We start from the raw sequence: 25,755 nt of genomic DNA on the forward strand, positions 1-25,755 counted from the left end.
GTCGAGGGAGGGAAATGAGTTTTGACGGTTTGATGCATCAGAGAATGCATTCCTTGTCAAGCTGGTTTCATATATTACTTAGTCAAAAAATTAATGCATAATTTGAAAAGACAAGGGTGTTGTTTGCTGTGCTGGGTGCGGTTTTAATCCCCAAACTCAGAATATGAACATTTTTTGTCCGGCTTGTACTCTTTAATGTAGAATTCCTCAAGCGACAATAAAATTATATGCTGTTTTCCTCCCAAAGTCAATAACCTCCTTGTAATGCAATCCGATGAATCTTTACACAGAAGTAAGTCCTACTGTGTTCAGTTAATCTTGCTCCTTAACAAGTGTTTTTGGGTTGCCGCCTTTAAAGCCTTATATGTCTTAAAAAATAAACGCCCTCCCTTGCGATAAATGGAGTGAAAAATGTCATAAAACACCCTGATCTGGATTCTTTAGACTTCTGGCGTATTTAGATTTCTTCCATCCTCACCCATTTATTACTGAAACATGCCACATGGTAGTCTGTGCAATTTTGTAATAATATTTGAAAATGTCCTCCCTAATCTTAAAATAAACTTTGACATCTTTAAAATTCTTATATTAGCAGTTCTTCCTTGCTCAGATGGCAAAGACTTCAGATTTTCTTAAGATGGCTGCAGATTATGATGTATGGTTCTTCCAGCGAAACTGCTGCTGTGAATCTGAAAATATAGCCATTCCACATTGGCCTTTTAGATGGCCATTAGCAGCGCATAAGTACAAGCCTTTTTTTATTTCCAGATAGCATTTATTCTTCACAGTTCTCCTTCTTCAAATATTTGATGGCAGTGCCATTTGCCAAGCCCTGAATAACAACAAGCATTTTATTGAAGTAGAGATTTCTGAATAAGGCAATGTTGAAGTGTCTTCCTTGCCATGAATGTCTCAGTTCTTTCCCAGAAAGGTACTTGAATTTTCAGTCATTTTTAGTCAGTTAGTCAGTTTTAGTTTTAGTCAGTTAGTTGCTCATTTTGGCATTTTTAACGGTTCTGCACTTGCAGAAGTTTGTTTTTAATTCGAGTTTAATTTAATTTACAACTTGTGTAACTAAACAGAAAGAAAAGGGAGAATGCATGGATCTTGGATTCTTCTTTCCCATCAGCAATCCTAGAAAAGTTGACAGAAAGGACCACTGTCACCCCAGTCAGAAATCTGAGCTTCCATTTTTTAAAATAACAACAACAACAACAACAACAACAATAATTGTTATTATTATTTTACAAAAGTTGGATTTCTGAAATTGGGAACTACTTAGGAAGAAAAATAACTATCTTTATGTAAATCCCATTCAGGTAAGGTCCAGCCACCCTCAGTTCTGAATTGATGTTTTTAAATGTGCTTGAAATGCTTTATGAAAATGTGACACTTTCTGGGTCAGCTGTTTTGGACAGAAGAAGCCTTCCCTCCAGCAGAACAGAGCCAGGGAATTTGCATTTCCCTAATGCATTTGCAAAAAAAAAAATCCTCATCTATATTTTGTCAAATTATATTCACTTGTCCTAAGCAAATGTGGGATAAGAAAGGTCATCTTCCACTGCAGAGATTGCAGAAAAATTATATGATTGAGCCCAAAGAATTCAAATTAGCTGGAGAAAGCTGTCGTGATAGGCGTCTGAGCAACATTATCTGTGTTTGCTTCTCACGCACAAGGAGGGCTCTGATTAGTCACATATATCACAGTGAAGCTGAATGATGAATTTTCAGTTCACTGACATTTTCCAGTTACGGAGGACGTCAAGTGTGCACATTAGCAAGGCTGAAGGTTTGGAAACAGCAGCTGGTGAAGAACTCAACATCCCAGCTCCTATGTAGGATGGGCCACTAGGGCAGTACAATACAGTGGTACCTTGGTTGTCAAACTTAATCTGTTCCGGGAGTCCGTTCAACTCCCAGAACGGGTCAAAGGTGCGGCTTCTGATTGGCTGCAGGAGCTTCTTGCATTCAGTCAGAAGCTGCGGCGTTTGTTTGGCTTCTGAAAAACGTTTGCAAACAGGAACACTCACTTCCGGGTTTGCGGCATTCGGGAGCCGATTTGTTTGGGAGCCAAGCCGTTTGAATACCAAGGTGCCACTGTACTGGTCTTACGTGAACTACAGTGGTTGTCAGTTTATGTCCAGGCACAATTCAAGGTGGCGGTCTTTGAGTTCAATACTCTAACCGTGTGTGTGTGTGTGTGTGAGAGAGAGAGAGAGAGAGAGAGAGAGAGAGAAGATATAAATCCTCTTCAGTCAAACTAGGATTATAGGATTGTAGTGTGCATATTACAGTGTTACCTCCGGTTACGAATGGGATCCGTTCCGGAGGCCCGGCCACATCCTGAAAACTTCGTAACTGGAGGTGCCCTTCTGCACACACGCGCGGCACACAGAGTGCTTCTGCACATGTGCGCAGAGCGCTTCTGCGCATGTGGCGAAACCCAGAAGTATACACTTCCAGGGTTGCTGTGTTCGCAGCCTAAGGATTACGTAACCCGAGGGTCCACTGTATAGCCCAAATGGTGTGGTTATCCCCTGCTCCAGATTCCCTGTTTGGAATGTAGGGCTAATGCTATGATGGCTAATCTATGATGGCTTCTGAAACTCATCGTTGCTTGATATTTATGGTGTGGATGACAGTCTAACTTTGAGAGGAGCCCTTTTTATTTTTTTCACTTTGAGACTGTGACTCTTAGTGACTTTCTACAGTTACTAAATAGTACCATGATTTTATTTTTCTATTTTTGTAAATGTTTTTAGAATGTCGGCATAGGCTTTTAAATAATTTTAAGGAATATTTTTGCACACACACACACACAACCAACCAACCAACCAACCACCAAAACAGTGTATTCACACAATGGTAACTGCCTTTTAATTCTGAATAAATTTCTAGATCTTTCAAATGACATTCTGTGGTGGAGTACTGTTCAGTAAATTATGTGGGTTTGAATAAAGGCCAAATACTTGCTGCATAAATGAAATAAATATGCTGCAGAATGTAGTATCCAAACCTCTGGCAAGGGTGAAAAGAACGCCATGTGAAATGCTCAGCATATTTTAATGAGCATATAGTTTGGTCCCTTTTAGGTACTTTAAAAATATATACATACAGTATTTAACCAAAGCTTTTGCCAACTACCTTTAAGTTTATACCTTTAAGGTATAAACAATTAAGAGCATTTGTCCTTGTCATTTTGGCAGGCTTATCACAGTGGTCAAAATCACGTTAGCGGTGTATGGCTAAAGCACTCCTGTCATAATTTGGCTCATGAAATCACATTCGGGTTTAAGTAAAACAGTACAAATTCCTTGAAATTCTGTGTTGCTGAATTTGCAGTTTTTAGCAAAACCAGGTTACATCATTAAGGACGTGTGATTCTTCCCAGGAGGTCTTGAGGTGTTTTCTAAATATGGAAAACTAGAATTGCATCTGTTGTTAACTAAGTGTTTGACTGTTGTTTTGGTGCCTAATGGTTTCCATTTCCAGAATGATTAGGTGGCAAAGACTCCACCACTGGGGTGCAACTGTCTCAGCTTGCCATTCACAAAGGTTCAATTCAGCCTATGTGACTCACTGTTGCTGCAGGAAGTTGCTGTGAACTATTGAGCTAATTGCAGGGTAGGTGTCCTCACCTACACAGCATTGTAAGGTTACTTCATTTCTTTTCCCAGATGAAGGAAATTGAGCTGGATGGGTGACTTAACAGAAGCTTTTTGAATAGTTGGGTAACTGCTCTACTTGCGAAGTAGATGATACTGTCTTCCTCTTACTTCGTAGCTGAATAAGATTGTCTTCCATGAATATGGTCTTAACAGTGAGTCCACAGGTGACTGTGGAGGCCAAGGGACGCGGGTGGCGCTGTGGTCTAAGCCATGAAGCCTCTTGGACTTGCCAATCAGAAGGTCGGCGGTTCGAATCCCCACAATGGAGTGAGCTCCCGTTGTTCTGTCCCATCTCCTGCCAACCTAGTAGTTCAAATGCATGCCAGTGCAAGTAGATAAATAGGTACCGCTGCGGCAGGAAGGTAAACGGCCTTTCTGTGCGCTCTGGTTTCCGTCACAGTGTCCCGTTGAACCAGAAGCGGTTTAGTCATGCTGGCCAGATGACATGGAAAGCTGTCTGTGAACAAATGTCGGCTCCCTCAGCCTGAAGCGAGATGAACGCTGCAACCCCATAGTCGCCTTTGACTGGACTTAACCGTCCAGGGGTCCTTTACCTTTGCACGTGGAAGCCAATTCTGGATCCTCACATCTTTCCATAGTGGGGACGTAGGTTTCCGGGCTGGAGTTGATGACAGCGAGGATTTGCCAAATGTGCCTGTAGACAACCTTTCGTTATGCTATGCAGATCTGGGTGCTGTAAATTTGTAGGATTGAGATGGTGGTGGGAACTAGAATCATTAGCCTGGGCTGTCTTCTTGATAATATTAGTTTGTCATAATTTGAATTGTGAAATTTGTCTGCTAGGTCAAGCATTATGCATATTTGCAACATCAGGATTTACTCTGAAGACTGAATGTGCAATGTTATGTTGTCCCGGATTATTCTGCAAACTTTTTAAGGTTTTCATGGCTGCAGCGTGCGATCAAAACATACTTCAGGGGTTCTGCTCCATGAGCGCTCCCTTCCCTTCCAACCACCAAGCTGGTGATGTAAAAGCTGTTAGCATTCAGCATTGACAAGATGTTTGTATTAACATAAAATGGATCGTGATAGTAGGATTAAGAATAGAATATGCTTTTTCATATAGAGCAGCAGTAGTGTACTAAGGCTATGCACACTTATCTTGAAATAAGCCCCATTGAACTCAGCATGACTTGCTTTTGAATAGACATGTATAGAATTGCTCTTCCAATATGACTTCGCTTTCATGCCATGCCATAATGCAGATCCTTTTAGCCTTCAAAAGAATTCAACTTGCATTGTTTTGTTCTGCTTCAGTATACGAAGCTGCAATCTTGTCATTAATGATTACTTTCATTAGCGTTTAGTGTTCATCACCTTGTACTGAAAACCTTCATAAACCAGAAATGTGGTGACATAGATAGCCTTGGAAATTGAGTTCAACAGCTGCATATGACCCCTGTAATTTGAGCCAATATATTTCATTAACATATCATTATTAGGAAGCGTTATAGAGTGGTTTTTAGCGGATTGATTATTTTGTTTAATTCCTGCACTACCCTCCTGCAAACAAGCGCACGGGAGAAATTCTTGGTGCTCGCTTATGTAATTGCTACTTAACAACCTTGGGTAGGCTAATGGAGTTCAAAATAGCCAGGACTCAGTGATCTGTGAGTGACTTCAGATAGCAAATGATGGAGAATAATTTTTTGGGGGGGAGGGACTCATTGAGATTTTCTGCCTCCCAAAGTTAAGTTTCTGCTCCATGATTACACACCTAAACTAACACACCACAGAATCTTGAATTAACATTGACTTTACCACCCTGATAGTATAATTATTTTCTTCTGTCACTTGAGGATAAATAAACACCCTGGCACTAAGATTGTGATTTGTTTCTTCCCAAGGAATACAAGGTAAAAAAGCAACTGTTTTCAAATGCTCAGCGAGCACAAAATTGCTTTCTAGTTGAGGTAGCTGAATTCTCAGCTTAGGCAATTTCTGCCATTACATTTCATAGCGGTATAGCGGCTGGGTTTATAAAAATATTTATTTGCGAAAGATCTGTAAAGAACGCTTCAGGTTACAGACTCCGCTAATCCAGAAATAATACCTCAGGTTAAGAACTTTGCTTCAGGATGAGAACAGAAATCGCGTGGCGGCAGCGGGAGGCCTCATTAGCTAAAGTGGTACCTCAGGTTAAGAACAGTTTCAGGTCAAGAATGGACCTCCAGAATGAATTAAGTTCTTAACCCAAGGTACCACAGTATTTTCATTTGTGGCATGTGTGTACAAACATTGTCCAGATTTATGTGTTGAGGAGCTGAGAGTTGGTGCCCATGGTTTGGGAAACATCTAACTTTCCCAATTCTCTTTTAAACATGGGGTTTGGGGAGTGGCTTAATGCGTTGTTATTTTTATTTTGATTATTTTGTGGTTTTATATATTGATTTTGTTCTGTGAACTGCCCTGAGACCTCTGGGTTTGGGGCGGTATATAAATTCAATTAACAGTAATAATAATTAATAGCTTCCTCCACTTCCCTCTGAGCTTTCAGTTTGTGAGATATAGAAGACAGATAAAATGGTCTTGAATCACTGTCCATTGCAGCAGTCATTAGCAGCAGGCACAGTTTTCGCACAACAACCAGGTTCACCAAATGCTTATACAGGCTTGTAAAGTCACCTTCTAATCTCCCTACTCCATGGGTAGGCAAACTGAGGCCTGTGGGCCGGATCAGGCAAAATTGCCTTCTGGATCTGGCCCACGGATGGTCCAGAAATCGCCGCATGGATCGCCAGCGCGTACGTTTTTCCCCTCTCCCTCGCACGGCCGCAGCGCCTCCTCCCTCCCTCCTCCTGGCTTCTCCCTGCCCTGCCTAGAGGAGGAAGGGGGCTGGGCTTGGTTGGTGCCAGCAGCAGCAGTGCTGGAGAGGCCGCCATTTTAAGCAGCCCCTCTCCAGAGCCCTTTTTTGCGATGCTCATTGTCTTGCCGCCGCCGCCAGCTCCCTGCTGCTCACAAGACACAGGTAAGCAGCCACAGAGGCTCGTGGTGCTCTTGCATAATTTTTTTCTCTGAAATATAGTCCGGCCCCCCACAAGGTCTCAGGGACAGTGGACCGGCCCCCTGCTGAAAAAGTTTGCTGGCCCCTGCCGTACGCCCACAAGATTAGAATTTCAGAATACTAAACTGTTTCAAAAGGACTGGAGCAAATTTATAGTATATTTGAAAGAACAGTGTAAACATTTGAAAACGTTTGTAGCTTTGAGTTGAAATGTTTTGTAAAAAGAATATAAGGAACTGATTTACATTTAAAGAGGTGAATTCAAAAACAAGAGAGAAGGTAAAAAAGCTGTTGTAGAAATGCTAAGAATAAAGTAAATATGTATGGAAGTCAGAAAAGGGGGCGGGAGGAAGTCAATGCTCGAATAGAGCGAGGTTTGAGTTTATTGAATTATGTATGGAAATTGTGATTATGATAAAACTGAAAATGCAATAAAAATTAATTTTAAAAGAATAGAATTTCAGAATACTAGGCATTAAACACACACACACACACACAAGCTTCAAAAGGGCTATTTGTATGTGCAAGCTCATGACCCATGACACTTACTGGCTGGAGGAATATGATGGTATATAAGGATGGGACTAAAACCAAAGAACCTTTCCTAATTCAGGCACACCCCACCCTCAGTATGGAAAGAAAACCTCACACTCACTCTCTAATAACAGCAGCGTGGGACCAAAGCTGCAGACAATCACCTGCAAATTGGCTCTTGGAAACTTTGTACCAAACCGCAACTATACCCCTATAAATGGTAAGTGCGGAAAGAGGCCTCTGGTTTAGTCATCGTCACTTCAGCACAGCTGAAGTGCCGTGCGATGACAGCTGCATAGCTACTCAATTACAGAGCAAGAAATGATGGATTTAACATAGATTTCCCCCACAGTTTCTGACATGTGTTTTTCCCCCTCGTATGAGACACATCAACGGCAAAGTTAGGTTAAGTACAAAATAAAATTTATTTAGAAAGCGACGCTTTTAAAGAGGAGTCATGGTCGCAATTCTGTTTCTATTGGCACAGTCTTTCGCTTTGCATGAGAGTTGGAAGGGACCAGGAGGGTCCAAACGCCAGCCCCAATTGCAGGAAACTTTTTTGCCCAATGTGGGGCTTGAACCCAGGACCCTGAAATTAAGAGGCTCGTTCTCTACCAACTGAGCTATGTGGAACCCTTTGTGCATATAATTATATCCTCACTGAGGGATACCTCACTGGCTTGTATTCCTTCCATAGTTTTCCCCACCTGACTGCTGTCCCTGTGCCAAACTTGCAGAACAACATGCCCAGCCATTTCCGGTAATGGGAGGTATTGGTCCTCACTTATATTTATCTAGTGCAGGCACCCCCAAACTCGGCCCTCCAGATGTTTTGGGACTACAATTCCCATCATCCCTGACCACTGGTCCTGTTAGCTAGGGATGATGGGTGTTGTAGTCCCAAAACACCTGGAGGGCTGAGTTTGGGGGAGCCTGATCTAGTGTTCTGGTCCTCTCCATTCTGCACCCACCCCAGTACTGAGGGTGCCCAAACAGAGGTCACAAGAATGGGGCATGCTGGGAACTTGGAGATGACTAGACCACTGGATAAGGGCAAGCAAAGGGCTAGTGTTACTGACAATATTTTATGTCAGGCATACTCATATGGGCTAGCGGTTGAGGAAGCAAAGCTTTTAAGATGCTGTGGACATCTGTACCTCCCACCAAACTCAGACAGCATGGCCAATAGTCAGGGATGATGGGAGATGAGGTTATCTGGCAAGCACAACATCAGTTACCAACTAAAAAGAGATGATATCTTATAGGCGAACCCTTCAAAACGATAAAATTTGGGAAGACTAGTCTAGTCAAAGGATTATTGTCAACAGTCAGATAAATCGGGCTTTACTTGTGCCCCAAAAGGATGTGGAAGTGAATGGGGGTTAGGAAAATGCAGCCCTGTAATTTGAAGTACAGTGGTACCTCGGGTTACATACGCTTCAGGTTAAAGACTCCGCTAACCCAGAAATAGTACCTCAGGTTAAGAACTTTGCTTCAGGATGAGAACAGAAATCGTGTTCCGCCGGTGCGGCGGCAGCAGGAGGCCCCATTAGCTAAAGTGGTGCTTCAGGTTAAGAACAGTTTCAGGTTAATAATAGACCTCCGAAACGAATTAAGTTCTTAACCTGAGGTACCACTGTACTTATTTGTTCTATATATTTCCTAGACATTTGTAAGCTGATTTTCACTAAAGGCGCCAAAGTGATTTGCAGTATATAGTAAAAAGTATACTGCGAGTCAATTAAAATGTATTCCAGACATGACAATACAAGTACCGTATTGGCCCAAATATAAGCCGTACCTGCAAATAAGCCACACCTTTAAAATTCAAGGCGGGGGGGGGGGAGAGAAAAAGACAATACCCAAATATAAGCTGCACCCTTAAAATTCCTCAGGCTCTCACACCCGTTCCGTTTTACCGTATGTCTGTTTCAGCAGCGATATCGTAAAAGCCATTTTTTGTAAGGTTGCAAATTTAAGCTGCAGTTTAACTTTTCACGGTTGGAATTTGGGGGGAAAAGTGCGGCTTATATTTGGGCAAATACAGTACTATAGTTTTAATACAATGCAGACAATATGACCCTTAGGTTTATTCAAGTCCTGTGAACAGCTAGCTAGCATCTAATATATTTGATGTCGAGGTTTAAAAATGATGCTGGCACCTTGATATATTTCTGACCCTAGACTTTCAAACTGGGTCGTTTTTATTGGGTCATTTCAGTTCACTTGCCAATACTGTAAAATGCACGCTTAAGAGACCACTTAATTTATGATTATTGCAAAGCTGCCCGATTTTTGTCTGAAAAGGATAGGGTGACATTTCTCACATTTGTGCTGGGCTTTTATTTTCCAGAGGGTTTAATAAGAACTAATCTTGTGTAATTGTTGTGCTTTAAAGCGAGAGGCACAAAAGGCAGAGCTGCTGCAGCCTTTTACAACTTCCCATATGTTAATGAAAACATTTTCTGAAAATTGGCAGATCCCCGCATAGGAGCTGATGCCAGCTATTTTCATGGGCCAGTTCGAAGCACAGCGAGAGGGGAGGAATGCCTTCTTGTGGTGGCTGCATCCGTCTGACAGGCTTTCACATTGCCCCTCCTCTTATTAATATTCTTTTTGATGTGAACTTGTAAAACAGAGGATTGGCTGTTAATCTCCAGGATCTCAAGGGCTTTTGGCATTGGCCCATAATTGATGTGTTCACATGGCTGTTGTCTGACTACTAATGATTAGACAGCCGTGTTATCTCCCAGCTAAAATCAGTGTTGCTTATAAATCACACTTGCTAAACGGCGGTTTCATTTCTTCAAAGGCTCTGTACACGTCTACACACTTTGATAAAACTGCCAGCGGCATTTCATGATTTTACAAGAGTTTAGGTTGGGCTTATTTACATTTTGCTGGGCAAAACACTGAAATTTCTATGAAGTGTGGTAACGTTTCGCCCCTTGATGAGCAGAGCAAGGAATGAATGCTAAACAGTGGAGAATGCACACAAAGGGGTGTGTGTTTGTGTGTGTGTGTAATGGTTGATCACACCTAGTACGGAATTCCTTGCTTTTTTATTTTAAGCAGGCAGAGTTACGGAAGTGTTGTTACCCTCATACAGTGGTACCTTGGTTCTCGAACGGCTTGGCTCCCGAACAAATCAGCTCCCAAACGCCACAAACCCGGAAGTGAGTGTTCCAGTTTGCGAACGTTTTTCGGAAGCCGAAGGTCCGATGCGGTTTCCGCTTGAGTGCGGGAAGCTCCTGCAGCCAATTGGAAGCCACGCCTTGGTTTTCGAATGGTTTCGGGAGTTGAATGGACTCCTGGAATAGGATGAAGTTTGAGAACCCAGGTACCACTGTATTTCTAATCATCGTGAATACAGTCATACCTCATGTTACATTTGCTTCATGTTACGTTCTTTCAGGTTATGTCTCGCGGCGACCTAGAAGTACCGGAAAGGGTTACTTCCGGGGTTCGCCGCTCGTGCATGCGCAGAAGTGCTAAATTGCGCTTCGCGCATGCGCACAAGCGCCAAATCACGCCATGCACCTGCGCAGCTTTGGCGCTTCAGGTTGCGCTCTTTTCAGGTTGCGAATGGGCCTCTGGAACGGATCCCATTTGCAACCAGAGGTACCACTGTAGTCAAAAGGAGAGCAAAACGGAATTGTGATTCTGTGAGTTAAGTGAACCTTGACTTGGATGGCTCGGTTTGAGCATGGTGCTGATAACGTCAAGGTTGCAGGTTTGATTGGATAAAGGCTGAAGACCTTCCTCTTTCAACAAGCTTTATAAGTTGAGCTTTTACCCAGTATCAATCTGTACTGGAATTGTTTTAAAGATATTTTATTACTTGTTGTTTGCCTCCATGGGCTCTTATGTGTATGTGTTTGTGATAGAGACAATTCTATGCACATTTACCTGGTAGTAAGTCTCGCTGAACTCAATGGGCAAGGGAAGTCAGTGGTACCTGTGATCACAGTTGCATTCCTGGACCTTTGGATCCAGTTCATTTCCAATTTTGTGTATTTGTATTTCTGTACTGTTTTTAATCTACAGAAAGAAGTATCAAAGTGGCTCACACAGTAATGAAACAAAACTATAGTCAATAAAAATAATCACCCAGGGCAGCAGTCAACTACATCATTCAACTTCCTGTATCAGGACAATTATTATTATTATTAATAATAATAATATAAAAGTTACAATGGAGGATATTATTGAACTGAGATCCAGCGCCGAGGGCCTTCTGGCGGTTCCCTCATTGCGAGAAGTGAGGCTACAGGGAACCAGACAGAGGGCCTTCTCGGTAGTGGCGCCCGCCCTGTGGAACGCCCTCCCCTCAGATGTCAAAGAGATAAAGAATTACCTGACATTCAGAAGACATCTTAAGGCAGCCCTGTTCAGGGAAGTTTTTAATATGTAATGCTGTACTGTTTTTAACACTGATTGGGAGCCGCCCAGAGTGGCTGGGGAAACTCAGCCAGATGGGTGGGGTATAAATAATAAATTATTATTATTATTATTATTATTATTATTATTATTATTATTATTATGTTTTACTCAGAGTACCGCCACTGAAAATAACATACATTGCTAAGTTAGGTTCATTATTGTCAATAGGTCTACTCAGACTTAGTTTAATACTGCATCCAACAAATTTGTAAAATCATCAGAATAGCAAATATTAGGAGAAAGTATGGGTCAGTGGGTGGTGAAAACATCCCACCATTGAGGCATACTTGATCCCATTGGGGAGATTTATTTTATTTATGTATTTATGACATTTCTGTGCCACCCTTAATCCAAAGATCACAGAGTGATTAACAATATAAAAACAGAAAAAATATATATCATAGTAGCAAACAAAAACAACAACCCTCCGATACAGAGTTTAAAAGGCCGTAGTTTGTTATTTTGCAAAGGATGCCTTATACAGTGGTACCTCAGGTTAAGTACTTAATTCATTCTGGAGGTCCATACTTAACCTGAGGTACTATTTCTGGGTTAGCGGAGTCTGTAACCTGAAGCGTATGTAACTTGAAGCGTATGTAACCCGAGGTACCACTGTATTCCCAGTTTGAGAGGTTTATATTCACAGTAATGGTGTAATGGAACTTATGCTATATGCACACTTTTAATTTGGGAACAGCTTGCTTGTTTTTTCCCCTGCGTAGTCCACACAAAACCTAGATTCCTTGCACAATTTATGCTCCTCAAAAGCAAACTGGAAATCTGTATTACCTCATGATGTGCCCATTTGAAAGAAGGTGTAGGCAGTCCTGGAAGAGGGGGCGGACTGTATCCACACCTGCCCAATTATTCTGTAGGGTGAGCATGTACCAAGATTGCAACCAGCACTTTTTTCATTCACCTGGGGCATGTACAGGGAGGGAAAGGCATCGATTTAAGGGGAGGGTTTTCAATCATCATCTACCATTTATACCCTGCCCATTTGGCCAGATCTCCCCAGCCATTCTGGGCAGCTCCTAACAGAATATTAAAAATACATTCAAACACCAGTTAAAAACTTCCCTAAACAGGGCTGCCTTCATATGTCTTCTAAAAGTCAGGTAGTTGTTTATTTCCTTGACATCTGATGGAAGGGCATTCCACAGGGCAGGTGTCACTACCGAGAAGGCCCTCTGCCTGATTCCCTGTAACTTGGCTTCTCGCAGTGAGGGAACCGCCAGAAGGCCCTCGGCGCTGGACCTCAGTGTCCGGGCTGAACGATGGGGGTGGAGATGCTCCTTCAGGTATACTGGGCCGAAGCCATTTAGGACTTTAAAGGTCAGCACCAACACTTCATTGTGCACAGAAACATACTGGGAGCCAATGTAGGTGTTTCAGGACCGGTGTTATATGGTCTCGGCGGCCACATCCAAGTAACAACATCCATGGTTGTGGATGCCAGGATCTAGAATCAATCTTAATTGAAAGCAGCATGTTGAGAGTAAGCATGACTAGTCCCAGATGGAGAAAAACTACAGGCATGCAGCATGTATGCAGCCTTAGTTCCTTGGACCCTGAATTAAAGGATTGCTCATTTATTTAAATGCCATCTATAAAAGCAAGAGCCTTTTCTGGAACAAAGCCTACAAAAATATGGTAGAAGTTAGAAAGTGAAATAAGTATCCATAGACACATACTTCTGAAATTTTGTAATTAGGATAGTATTTTAGTTGGTTTTTTTAAAAAAATCAGATTTTTTATTTTTATATGGAACATGAGTTCAAATGGCTGAAAAGGTCTGCCTTTTTATTTTTTTGTTCTAGACTTGTGTGTGTGTGTGTGTGTGTGTGTGTGTGTGTGTGTGTGTGTGTAAGTGGCTTTCCCACAGGAGATGGGGAAATCTGGCATTTGGATCTCTTCACTTCTTCCTATCCAACAGGAAAGGAGTGTCTTTTCTACAGGAACTCCTGTGTTATATAGTGGAATCGACCCTGCCGGGCAGGAAATCCCATACAGGAGAGGTGGAATTTTATTACTCCAGGATTGTAATTCTGGAGATTTGCGAGAACATTGGATAGACTGGGTGTTGTTTTTTAATGCCCTTCTTAATTTTAGCATCTGGAATAGCAGAAGCAAATAGTGGAGTATCTGTGCACATAAAGGAAAGATCACAGCTGTCTTCCTAGTAATGGTGATATTCCTTTTCTGACCTATTCTTTATGAGTTATTGGGGTGGGGACGGGTAGTGTGTGCATCATGTTCGGAACGAAAAGTGCTCACTAGGGCGTTTAGTCTATTTATTGACAGATATTCACCGTCAGTTTTCTAGTACAGAAGGGCCATCGCCGCCTGACGCAAGCGTACACTGGGGCAATGGAAAACTGCCAAACACAACACTCTGAAACTCGGTAGCTTTCGTTGCTAATCAGGTCCCCAAAAGCTCGTGAAATAAGGCGAGGAAAGAAAACATTGTGCCGCATATTTCTGTAGGGTTTTAAGGCTGCCTGTGTACAGAACTGCTGCAATCTGTACAACTAACCTGCCTTCAAGCGTAGCTTGTGTTTTCCCCCCTCTCTTTCTCCTCCTTGGAACCTCTTCTGTGATAAATAGCAAGGCTACCGCTCAGCATGCCCTAACACCTGGGAATAATCATGCAAAAATAACAGCGAGGAACTGCAAAGCGTCTGTTCTTGACATTAACTTTCCTCAGCTTGACAGACTGCCACCAGCAGATGTTAGACTTGTGTACCTTTCCCCTTCCCCATCCCCCATTTGAGATGGCTGCCTTCCCCGCTTCTGCCTTTTCAACTCTCGTACGCTGCCTTGCGAGTTCTTTTGGGGACTTTCAACCAAATAAAACAAAATACAGTGGTACCTTGGGTTACATACGCTTCAGGTTACACACTCCGCTAACCCAGAAATATTGCTTCAGGTTAAGAACTTTGCTTCAGGATGAGAACAGAAATCATGCTCCGGAGGTGCTGCAGCAGCGGGAGGCCCCATTAGCTAAAGTGGTGCTTCAGGTTAAGTACAGTTTCAGGTTAAGAACGGACCTCCAGAACGAATTAAGTACTTAACCCAAGGTACCACTGTATTGGGTTTGTGAACCCTGTGGTCTTTGAAGAAGCAGCGATAATTCCGGCAACATTCTGAGTGGCGCTTGAAATTAGGAGGCAGTTCAAGCAGGGCATGTTTTTTGTCTGAAACTTGGGGATGCCCCATTTACTTCTGACTCAGGAAATGGTTCCCCTTGCAAATGTGTAAAAGTAGCACATGGTAGACAGTGTATTCCTTATGACTGCTGGTGTGGGCACTCTGGCTTCCTCCCCACCCACCCCAGGGCATTTCTCCTGACATGCTAGCTTTTCATGCTCAAGGTGGTCTTGTTTTTGGCTGCCTTGAGATCTGATACCTCTTTTGTCGTCTGAGCTGGTACCGTTTAGGAAGGTCTGTAACATGTGTTGTGTCTGCGCATTTGAATGTGTATATTAGACATCAAAAATCCACTGAGCCATATTTCCTGTTTAGCATTACTGCTCTGTGCCTGCCTCGCTCTCTTTCCTTTAGTCTCATAGCATTGTAGGGCTGGAAGGGATTTGATGTTCCCATGAAACACTATTGCACCGGGTTAATGTCTCTCATATATAGATGATCTTCCTCTTCTTCTTCTTCTTCTTCTTCTTCTTCTTCTTCTTCTTCCCCGCACATCTGGCTTGGTTTCCCCAGTCACTCGGGGCGGCTTACAGCATATCCAAAAAACGTAATAAAAACATTAAGCGCTGAAAACCTCCTGATACAGGACTACCTTCAGATGTCTTCTGAAAGTTGTGCAATTCTTAAAATCTGAAGGGAGGGCGTTTCACAGGGCGGATGCCACTACCGAGAAGGCCCTCTGCCTGGTTCCCTGTAACTTCATTTCTCGCAGTGAGGGAACCAGCAGAAGACCCTCGGAGTTGGACCTCAGTGTCTGGGATGAGCGGTGGGGGTGGAGATGCTCCTTCAGGTATACTGGGCTGAGGCCATTTACTCAAGCAACATTCTCTTTACTTATAAGTCAATATAAGCACAGAGGATTCATAAACAAATAGGATGCTCATTGCAGCAACTATTCCATCCTAGAATTCCAAGGATTCTTTCTGTTTTGAGAAAGTAGACCATTTCACAAAGTTTTAAGACATTTAGAGGAAGTAGACTAATTCTTTAACGCTACTTCTGCTCATGGGTACAATTTAGAGAAATTTAAGTATGCATGACACATTCGGGATTCTGTCTTGTGGTCTTTATCCAGGAGACCATAAGTGCATCATAACTCCCCCCCAAAAAAAATATTATCAAAATATTGTGTGAGCGGCACTGTGCTTTTGGAACATAAATTCACATATTTTGATAAGATATGGGCAGTGCTGCCAAATCTAGAATCAGTGACCACCTATTAGGTCTGCTTCTCCAAACTCTGGCACTGCAATATGAAGCCTGAAACCCGAATGCAGAGTTCCCTGGTACTGAGGAATCAATCCACATGTGGAAACTTGTAGTTTTACATAGACACATTTCTCTAGAATGACCAAGTGTCTGGTGTCTTGTCATTTGGCAGAGCTTCTTTTATTTTCTAATCCAGAGGCCTCAATCAAGACTGGCTTGTTATACTTTGTGCATTTGTTGCCATCCCTCACAATTCTTCTGTTACGCCGCCTTCTTTTGTATAAGAGCGTTTAATCTCTGTAGCAACATCGAACTCCTTCAGGCAGCACAGAAAGTTAAACATTGCCTGTCTCTATGTCAGTGTTTCTTACAGTAACGTGGTTGAAACAGTCCTGTTTGGTTTTGAAGAGCAAAATGTTTTGTGACTAGGACACCATCTTGAAGTGTCTTAACATTTTTTAATAAACACAGTGTTTATTTATTTACAGCATTTATACCCCACTATTTTTTTCTCCTTCTTTAAAAAAGTCTTCATTAAAAGATTCTAAATTTGTGTCTTTTATCAGTGCCGTCAGTTTTGCCATCTCTGCATATTGCAAGGCAATCTGTCATTTTTAATGTTAGTAACCCATTCTTCTCCAAGAAACTTAGAGGGGCATATGTGGTTCCGCCATTTTATCCTCCCAGCATCCTCGTGAGGTGGGCTGGTCCAAGGTCACCCAGGGAACCATTCGACTGAGAGGTCTCTCCAAATCCTTGTGGTCCAACAGAACCTTGAACTCACTTGTTGACCAACTACCCCCTAATGGATCTCTTAAAAACCCCGATAATTTCACAGGGTTCTATCTATCCATGAGGGGGTATAGCTTGAGCTGACACTGTGTTGCTCCACATCTGGATAAATGCTGGGGGAAACACAGAAACCAAGTGCATTTGTGTTACTCCGAAAGCCTGAAAAGAAGGCTGGAGGGCCTCTGTTATGAGAAGTCTGTGCGGCAGCCAAAACTCATGTAGTGCAAACTCTGGCCCTGTGTCTTGAATGCAGTTCAAAGATAAATATTGGGGTTTTTTTTATTCTTACTTATCCAATGACTAGTTTGCAAGGAACAGCTGTTTTTGAGGTCAGTTGGTTTCCACTCGCCTGCATGCATGATTTCTTGTTGAAAAGCTTTCCCTCCCCCCGCACCCTTTCTTTTAAGGCTGCCAACATCTTAAAAGTCTGATGGCAGCAGGATAAACACATAACAGAAGTACAGAGCTTCTGTACTCTGCTGTGCTTTATTTCATCCCTCCCTTTTTTTGGGTCAGGTAGTTGCCAAACCTAGAGATTCAGCCATCAAGTTTTAACCAGCATAGAATAACTTTGCCTTCCAGGTTTTAAATAAAGATTATCGGTAGGTCTCAGTAGGAAACGTAAATTGCATCCCATTTGTCTGTGTACTGTGTTTGTTTAGAGTACAGTCAAAACTCGGATCCCGAAAGCCTCCGTTATCGTACATTTCAGCTCCCGAACACTGAAAACCCGGAAGTAAATGCTCAGGTTTTTTTAAATGTTTTTTGGAACCCGAATGTCCGAGGCAGCTTCTGCCTGAGTGCAAGCGGCTCTTGTAAACAACTAGAAGCCATGCTTCAGTTGTTGAACATTTTGGAAGTTGAATGGTCTTTCAGAACAGATTACGTTTGACAACCTAGGTTTGGCTGTACACAGGTTACATTATGCCAGCGGTCAGCAAACCTTTTCAGCAGGGGGCCAGTCTACTGTCCCTCAGACCTTGTGGGGGGCCAGACTATATTTTGAAAAAAAAATGAACAAATTCCTATGCCCCACAAATAACCCAGAGATGCATTTTAAACAAAAGAACACATTCTATTCATGTAAAAACACGCTGATTCAGGCCGGATTTAGAAGGCGATTGGGCCAGATCCGGGCCCCGGGCCTTAGTTTGCCTACTCATGCATTATGCCATTGTATTTTCAGCTGCTAGTTTTTCCAAGGAAAGATACTCCGAAGGAAGGGAAAGAATATAGTTCTTCTACATCCAATTCTCCAGTTTTACCTTTCACATACAGACTTTGGGATTACTTAGGCGGGGTTAATGTTGTCCCCCTTATCCACCCCTGCACTTTCAGTGCGCACAAGATTTCTGTCTCCACACAGCCAAAGGCCTTTTCGTTTTACTTCATGTGTCTGATGATTTCATGCCACAGTAACTTAGACAATTTCTAAGATGGCTCAACTTATTTTTCATAGTCATAGCAGAATGGAGCCCATATTAGAGAATAAACGTTTAAAAGTCATTTCTAAATAAGATGCTACCTCAAATTACTGTTGATGTCTTAGTTGGTTCGTGATCTTAGGCATCTGAAAAGCCTGGGAGCAAATATTAAAGCGAGCGATCCGAATGTCTAAAACAGAGCTTTCCAAACTTTTCCTGTCGGTGACAGACTTTTTAGACATGTCTCATTTCCACAACACAGTAATTCAGTTTTGCAGTACAGTGGACGCTCTGGTTGCGAATGTGATCCGTGCGGGATGCATATTCACAACCCGCAGCGGCGCGTCTATGCACGCGCGGGTTGCGACTCAGCGCTTCTGCGCATGCACAAAGCGCGATTTAGTGCTTCTGCACATGTGTGATCACCAAAACCCGGAAGTAACCCATTCCGGTACTTAAGGGTTTCAGCGGTCCGTAACCCAAAAAAACACACAACCTGAAGCATCTGTAACCATATGACTGTAATTCAGTTTTACTGAGTTTAGCAAACCGGAAGGGAACCCCTTTCCGGCCTTGAAAGGAGCACGGGAGCGTTTGTGTGACACACCTACACACTGCAGCCAACACAATGATGTGTCACAACAGACAGTTTGGCAAGCTCTGGTCTAAAAGATAATAATTCGGTGAGTCACTAATACAGGGTGGCAATTCAGTGGTCACATGGACAGAGTTTGAAGACAAAATTTCCTAAGTGACCATAGTTATTTGAAGAGGATAACAAAATAGGTTTTGATTGGCGCATCTTGATATCATGTGACTTTTTGGGTACTGCTTCATAATGTGTGGAATTGCTGTATTCAAAACTCAATGTGTGTATAAACACCATCTTTCCTAATACCTTCAGCATATGACAGACTGTGTCTCTCTTTGTTTTTGTTTTAGGTTGACCCCCTCTTTACAGTGCCTGCACCTCCACCTCCTATCTCCAGTAGTCTTACACCTCAGATTCTGCCTTCCTACTTTTCCCCATCTTCATCCAACATTGCTGCTCCAGTTGAGCAACTTTTGGTACGGACTCGTTCAGTGGGTGTGAATACTTGTGATGTTGGAATAGTAACGGAACCTGAATGCCTTGGACCATGTGAACCTGGGACCAGTGTGAATTTGGAAGGGATTGTATGGCATGAAACCGAGGAAGGTAAGTTGTGGTTTATCTTCCCGTTTTGTTTGAATGTTGCATCTTCTTCACCAAGTTTGTTAGCAGTCATATTATACAGTACTGTTTGTTGTTAGAACTGGAGGAAATTCCCATCATATCTCTTCCAGTGAAACCAGCTACATTTTAAATAAAATAAACTCTTGATACATGATTGTACCGAGTGGCTTATAAACCTTTAGGATAAGATTGGATGTATTTTTAGATATTTAATGTCTTTGTTTAAAAATAAAATGGTTTACAGCGTAACAGAATAATGGTGCAGGAGGAAGTGTTTATAAAAGTGATACAATTTTAGAAGTATATCTGAAACTCACATTTCTATACTTTAAAACATTCTATGCAATACCCTGCACAGGCAATCTGTATTTAATGTGGGGAGATTTCCTGAGCATTCGTTTTAATTTTTTATTGTAAAGAAAAAAGATTTGTGCTGCATGAATACATTTTCTGGTGATGTTAACAGTTATGAGAATTTGTTTTTTGAATTGGAAGTTTCTGAGAGAACATCAGTCCATGGAGGTTTCATGGATAAGGCACATTAATTAAAATAAGGCAACCTGTTGCTTGATGAATAAGCAGGCATTTATTGAAAATAATTAAGAGATGAAACTTTGGTCAGGAAAATAATTGGAAGTGTGATGAATCTTGTTAAAATTAAGGCATCAGAAAAAGCTTTTATTTGTCATGGGCAGATTTTTTCCATTATAAATTCTGTAAGATAATCTCTTATTGCCTGAATTTACTGTTATCAATGATGGAATTATTGTACATGCTGGCCTAATTGCTGGTTTTGACGTAGGATATTATATCTAATCAGAACTGTTGGAATGGGTGCTGTTACAGATGTTTTCTCATGTTTGCTTGAGCAGTGTTTAATTACTAGTGATTTAATAGCCGCTGCATTGGAAGCAAGAAATTCCATTTCAAAAGTGTCCTACAGCACATCAGCTGATAATAAATCCTAACATGCTTCAGTTGTATGCGCAACAGTAGTTCATTCTGTGCAATGATATATAAGGCACCAGCAGAGTGCTTTACACTGTCTGCCTGGAAATCAATAGAAAGATTCTGACTTGCTTGCTTTTATATGCTCTCGTCCATCCATCTCTTTTGCTGCGCACGCTTTCATCAGATTCGTAATCTAGATTGATCCTTTTAGATTGTTTTCAAAGCACATATAAATTCTGTTTTAAAATATGCAGGCTGAAGTGCCCGTCTCTCTTCCTTCGTGTTCTTTTCACTGACCTGCATTAGCCAGAGTTGGAATGTACGAGTGTGAATTGTGGTGACATGAAAGAGCAGTAGCTTTTAATAGTGTTATTCTTGCTGAGTAAACTAAACTTCTGACCCCCACTGAATTAAGAAGTGCGCCTTGTTAAAGGTCTGGAGGGCAGCAGTGTGGTATTTTATAATGTGCCTCCATGCTCACAAGAATGATATTCCGTCTGCCTGCTTTTGGTACTACTCAGATGTGCTCAGCTGAGAAGATTTTTATTTATTGAAATTGCCTGATCCAGAGTCCTTGCCTCTGCTTATGGGAAGGGGTGTATAGTCTAGGAAACTGCACCAGTTATTATCCATTCTGTTTGTGCATCTGCAAATCTGGGACATTTGCGTGGCATTAGCAAGATGACTACTCAGCCTTCAAAGCTGCAGAGAATAGGGAAACAGGATAATAAAGGTTTCACTTGTTGATGTCTAGCATATTGGAAAGCTTCTTGAGTAATATTAATAGCGTCTTAACACTGATAAATCCCTGAAAATTGTTGTGGGCTTCTAAGAAAGGAAAGAAGCAGATCCTGATTTAATATAGGAATATTAAGCTGAATATATTAAGCTGAGCCTTCTAAATATGGGAAATTCAGTAGATGTGGCTGTCTGGTGGTTTTTCCCTTTGTGACAAAAATTACCTGGTGGTGTAATGCTACGTAATGAAAAATTGCTTATGCTTCAATCCAAGACACAATTGCAAGTAAATTCTGTTAATTTCATAGATCCTTAGTACATTTAGCATTGGGTTCTAATGGTCTCGTTTACATGTTAGTGTTTGGGACACACTTCTGGCCGACTCTTAATGAGCAAATCATGGTTTCTAGGAAGCAAGCATTGAATCTGCACCAAGCCCAGGTGTCTGAAGTGTTATGCTTAGTTTTACACTTCAAATAGTGCATTTACATTGGAGGATAAGCCAGGCTTTAGTGACATAACAGTCAAACATATGGGGCAGAGAGACACACTGGTTGTAGTTGCATTGTTATTACAGTCAAACCTCGTTCTGCATCTGCCTCCGCTTGCGTCTGCTTCGGCGAATGTCCGCGGCAAACCCGGAAGTACCGGAAAGGGTTACTTCTGGGTTTGCCACTTGCACAAGCGCAGAAGCGCTAAATCACACTGCGTGCGTGCGCAGACACGGTACTTCGACATGCGTCACTTTCAGCTTGCGGACGGGCCTCCAGAACAGATCCTGTCCACAAAATGAGGTTTGACAGTAATTTATTTTAAAAACTGGAAATTCTCTTCTCTAAGACTCAGTGCGGCTTCCAGCAAAGCAAACCATACAACAGTGGCAGCAAAACTATGTAAAAAACCCCACCAGTCTCTTCATCAAGAAACCACTAAAAATAGTGTACTCTGTGTCAACAGTCCCACAGGTCTAGACATGCTCACTCAACAGCTCTAAGGCTTTTGAAAGAGCTAGGCTTTGTATCCTTTTAAGAAAACCTCCAGAACAGCTTTTGGACTTCATCAGAGATGTTGTTCTGAAACCTTGAAATAATTAGGTTAATGGCCCTTGCTTCTTGTCCCTGATGTATTCACCAGATGTATCAGATGCTTGCATCCGTACAGTTAAATACTAAACAGTGAAATTGGTAACTTTCATCCAGACAGCAGGATAGGTACAAGGATGATTCGAACAGCAGTGATGCACTCCTGAGGCTCAAGCGCGATTCATACCTGAACATGGCACCTTTTGCGATGTTTATGAGAGACAGAAATTGTGTTGATGGCGTTGAGTCATCAGCCGGGATCAGTTGTGCAGTGATCACAATCAGTTTGTAGGAGGTCTGAGCTGCACATATGGCAGCCATATACAAAATGCAGTTTGAGCAGCTGCAATAATTCCTTGTAAAAAGAGGGAGATAAAGAGGAGCTGGTATTAATGGCAGGCGTAATGAGAACAGTGTGGCATATAAAAGAGATGCAGTTTTATTTTGCATGAAGTTCTTAAAATGGTAATATGGGCTGCTCTAGTGTAGCGCCCCCCCCCACGCGATATCTCTGCTACGTGCACTTTGAGCGCATGAGGGGCTTCTTGTGTGGCGCTCTCAGAATGGGTACTCCAGTAAAAAAGGCAAGCTGCTGTTTGATAAGGCAATCCCAAACTGTACTGTTCAAGGGAAGGCCACTTTGGCCTCTGCTACCACTGTCTAGTTACTAAGGACCTCCATCCTAGCAAGAATACAGTGGACCCTCGGGTTACTTTACCTTTGGTGACCGTAACTTTCGGGTTGCGAACGCAGCAAACCCGGAAGTGTATACTTCCGGGTTTCGCTGTGCACACATGCGCAGAAACGGCGCCTCATGTTGTGGACTTTTCAGGGTACGTACGGACCCCTGGAATGAATTAAGTTCGTATCCGGAGGGTCCACTGTACCGGTAATCGGGACTCAATTAGGGATGGGTGATAATATCGTGCGAAACCAGTTTGAAGTTGCCATCGTGAAATTGGTTTCAAAATTTTTGACCCAGTAATATATCGCGAATCAAGATGTGCCGGGCGATAGATCGTTCAAAACTGGTTTGAAGTCCATATCATGTTATTGCAAATCATGTTTTGTACATGTGTTGGTGTGCTGTGCAAGTATTACAGTGTGGGGAAAACTGTGAAGCCAGCCAGTTCCTCTACATAGCTCCATCCCTATTTCAGACATTATGAAGTACCGTATTTTTCGCTCTATAACACGAACCTGACCATAACACGCACATTGTTTTTAGAGGAGGAAAACAAGGGAAAAAACATTCTGAATGAAACAGTGGATGTATCATTTTTGGGCTTCATGCTGTGGCCACAGACATGTGATCTGATGGTGAATTTGGGGTGACCCAATGCAAAAATCCTGAGAATCCCTGTGGATCCATGCTTTGTAACCACGTTTTTGCACCATTGCAGCCCCAGGCAACAGTGGGTGTGTGATTTTTGGGGGGCAGGCTGTAGCCATGGACATGCTATGTGCCCTAATGGTGAATTTGGGCTGACCCAATGCAAAGATCCTGAGGATCCATGTGGATCCATGCTTTGTAACCACGTTTTTGCACCATTGCAGCCCCAGGCAACAGTGGGTGCGTGATTTTTGGGGGGCAGGCTGTAGCCATGGACATGCTATGTGATCTGATGGTGAATTTGGGGTGACCCAATGCAAAGATCCTGAGGATCCATGTAGATCCATGCTTTGTAACAACATTTTTGCACCATTGCAGCCCCAGGCAACAGTGGGTGCGTGATTTTTGGGGGGCAGGCTGTAGCCATGGACATGCTATGTGCTCTGATGGTGAATTTGGGCTGACCCAATGCAAAGATCCTGAGGATCCATGTGGATCCATGCTTTGTAACCACGTTTTTGCACCATTGCAGCCCTGTTTTTGCATCAGATCATTGCTATGTGATCTGATGGTGAATTTGGGGTGACCCAATGCAAAGATCCTGAGGATCCATGTGGATCCGTGCTTTGTAACCACGTTTTAAGTGGGGAGGGAAGGAAAAATATAGAAGGGACAAGGAGCACGAGAGGGGTGTGCGGAGAAGCAGCTGGCTAAGAATGCAGGAGAGGGGTTTAAAGGGGGGGGGAAGGAAGGCAAAAGTCCACCCACCCCCTCACGCCAGCCCTCTCTCTCTCTCTCTCTCTCTCTCTCTCTCTCTCTCTCTCTCTCATCTGCATGTTTTCCGCTGCCTGCCGAGTCCCCAGACGCAGCAGCAGCAGCAGCACCGGAGCAGGGACGCTCTGCTTTCCTCTCTACTTGCCTGGAGGGGAGGGGTTGCCTGGAGGGGAGGGGATTTCACTGCTCTTTGTTCCGTCTGAGCAAACAGCAACCGAAACAGAACAGGGTGGGCAGTAAGACCCTGAGGCAGAATGCAGGAAAGCAGCAGCCTCCTATCCTCCGTGACGGCGCAATATGATTTTTGCCATGCACTTGGGACAAACGGCTCCAGGGACCACACATTCGCTCTATAACACGCAGACATTTCCCCTTACTTTTTAGGAGAAAAAATCTACGTGTTATAGAGGGGAAAATACGGTATCAAGATGTTTAGCTGGTGGTATATCGCAATGTAGAAAACCAGGTATCATCCAGTCTTAATGTTTGCCTCTACACAGTTCCATCCCTATTTCAGACAGCATGATATGTTGGTATATCATGATGTTTAGCTGCTGATATATTGTGATGTTGAAGGCCAGATATCTCCCAGCCCTAGTCCCAATTGGAAAAAATACCTGTTAGCTACTCATCCCTTTATTCTGCCATTGTCAAAACTGATTTCCCTATTCTTCGTCGCACCTTCTCTCTTTTTCCCTTCAGTGTGTCCCGTTTTTTGGATTGTAAACCTTTAGGGCAGGGCTTACACCATATTTTGATTTATGTACATCACCCCCACATCAGTACCGCTTTTTAATTGTTATTTGTAGTTATCTTTAAATTGCTGTGAGCTACTTTAGGATATAGTCTTCATTTGCAAAGTAGGATAATTGATAATAAAAAACAAGATTCCAGAAGTGTTAGGCAGCCTACAAGTATTGCCATCAAATGGCTTGCTTTTCCAGTTGAGGACATTGGAAAACATCTGCATGACTGACCAGGGAAAGAAAAATTGCTGTTATTGGGGGTGGAGGGGGTGGAGAAGGGGCTTCAAGAGAGAACTGGAGTCAGGTAAGATTACTATCATTAATGACATCATTAATGGCATTTCCCTGCTGAGAAGAAGAAAAAAGTGGGGAGAGGCCTCAAGGGTAATAATATTGCTATACTAAAATCTGCGTTCAGTTCAGACCTGTTCTCAAGTCTAGCAACTGGGAATATGTTGGCAGACTGAAGACTTCAGAAACTGCGCTCCTCTGGTCAGTTTGCAGGAAAGAAAAAAAAAAGCCAACAGTTCATTAGCTGACAAATCTTTGTAACCAGTCAGACTCAATTAAAGTAAAATATCTGAGAAGAGAAGACTATTTAGATGATAAC

At 42.5% G+C, this 25,755-nt stretch overlaps 1 protein-coding gene across 5 annotated transcripts in view; it reads left to right on the forward strand.

Moving 5' to 3' along the window:
- Positions 1-25,755, forward strand: part of ZNF608 (zinc finger protein 608) — a gene marked incomplete at its 3' end in the record, with an annotated part of 124,996 nt that overhangs the window by 35,911 nt on the left and 63,330 nt on the right. For all 5 annotated transcript variants that reach the window (XR_014556064.1, XM_083702182.1, XM_083702183.1 and 2 more), the window contains one exon: positions 19,248-19,503. Coding sequence is in view for 4 of the 5 variants with exons in the window: in XM_083702182.1 (XP_083558308.1) it covers positions 19,248-19,503 (256 nt within the window). The remainder of the gene's footprint in view (positions 1-19,247; positions 19,504-25,755) is intronic.

Source organism: Podarcis gaigeae, assembly GCF_964106915.1.
Source record: "Podarcis gaigeae genome assembly, chromosome: 11".
Taxonomy (NCBI): Eukaryota; Metazoa; Chordata; class Lepidosauria; order Squamata; family Lacertidae; genus Podarcis; species Podarcis gaigeae.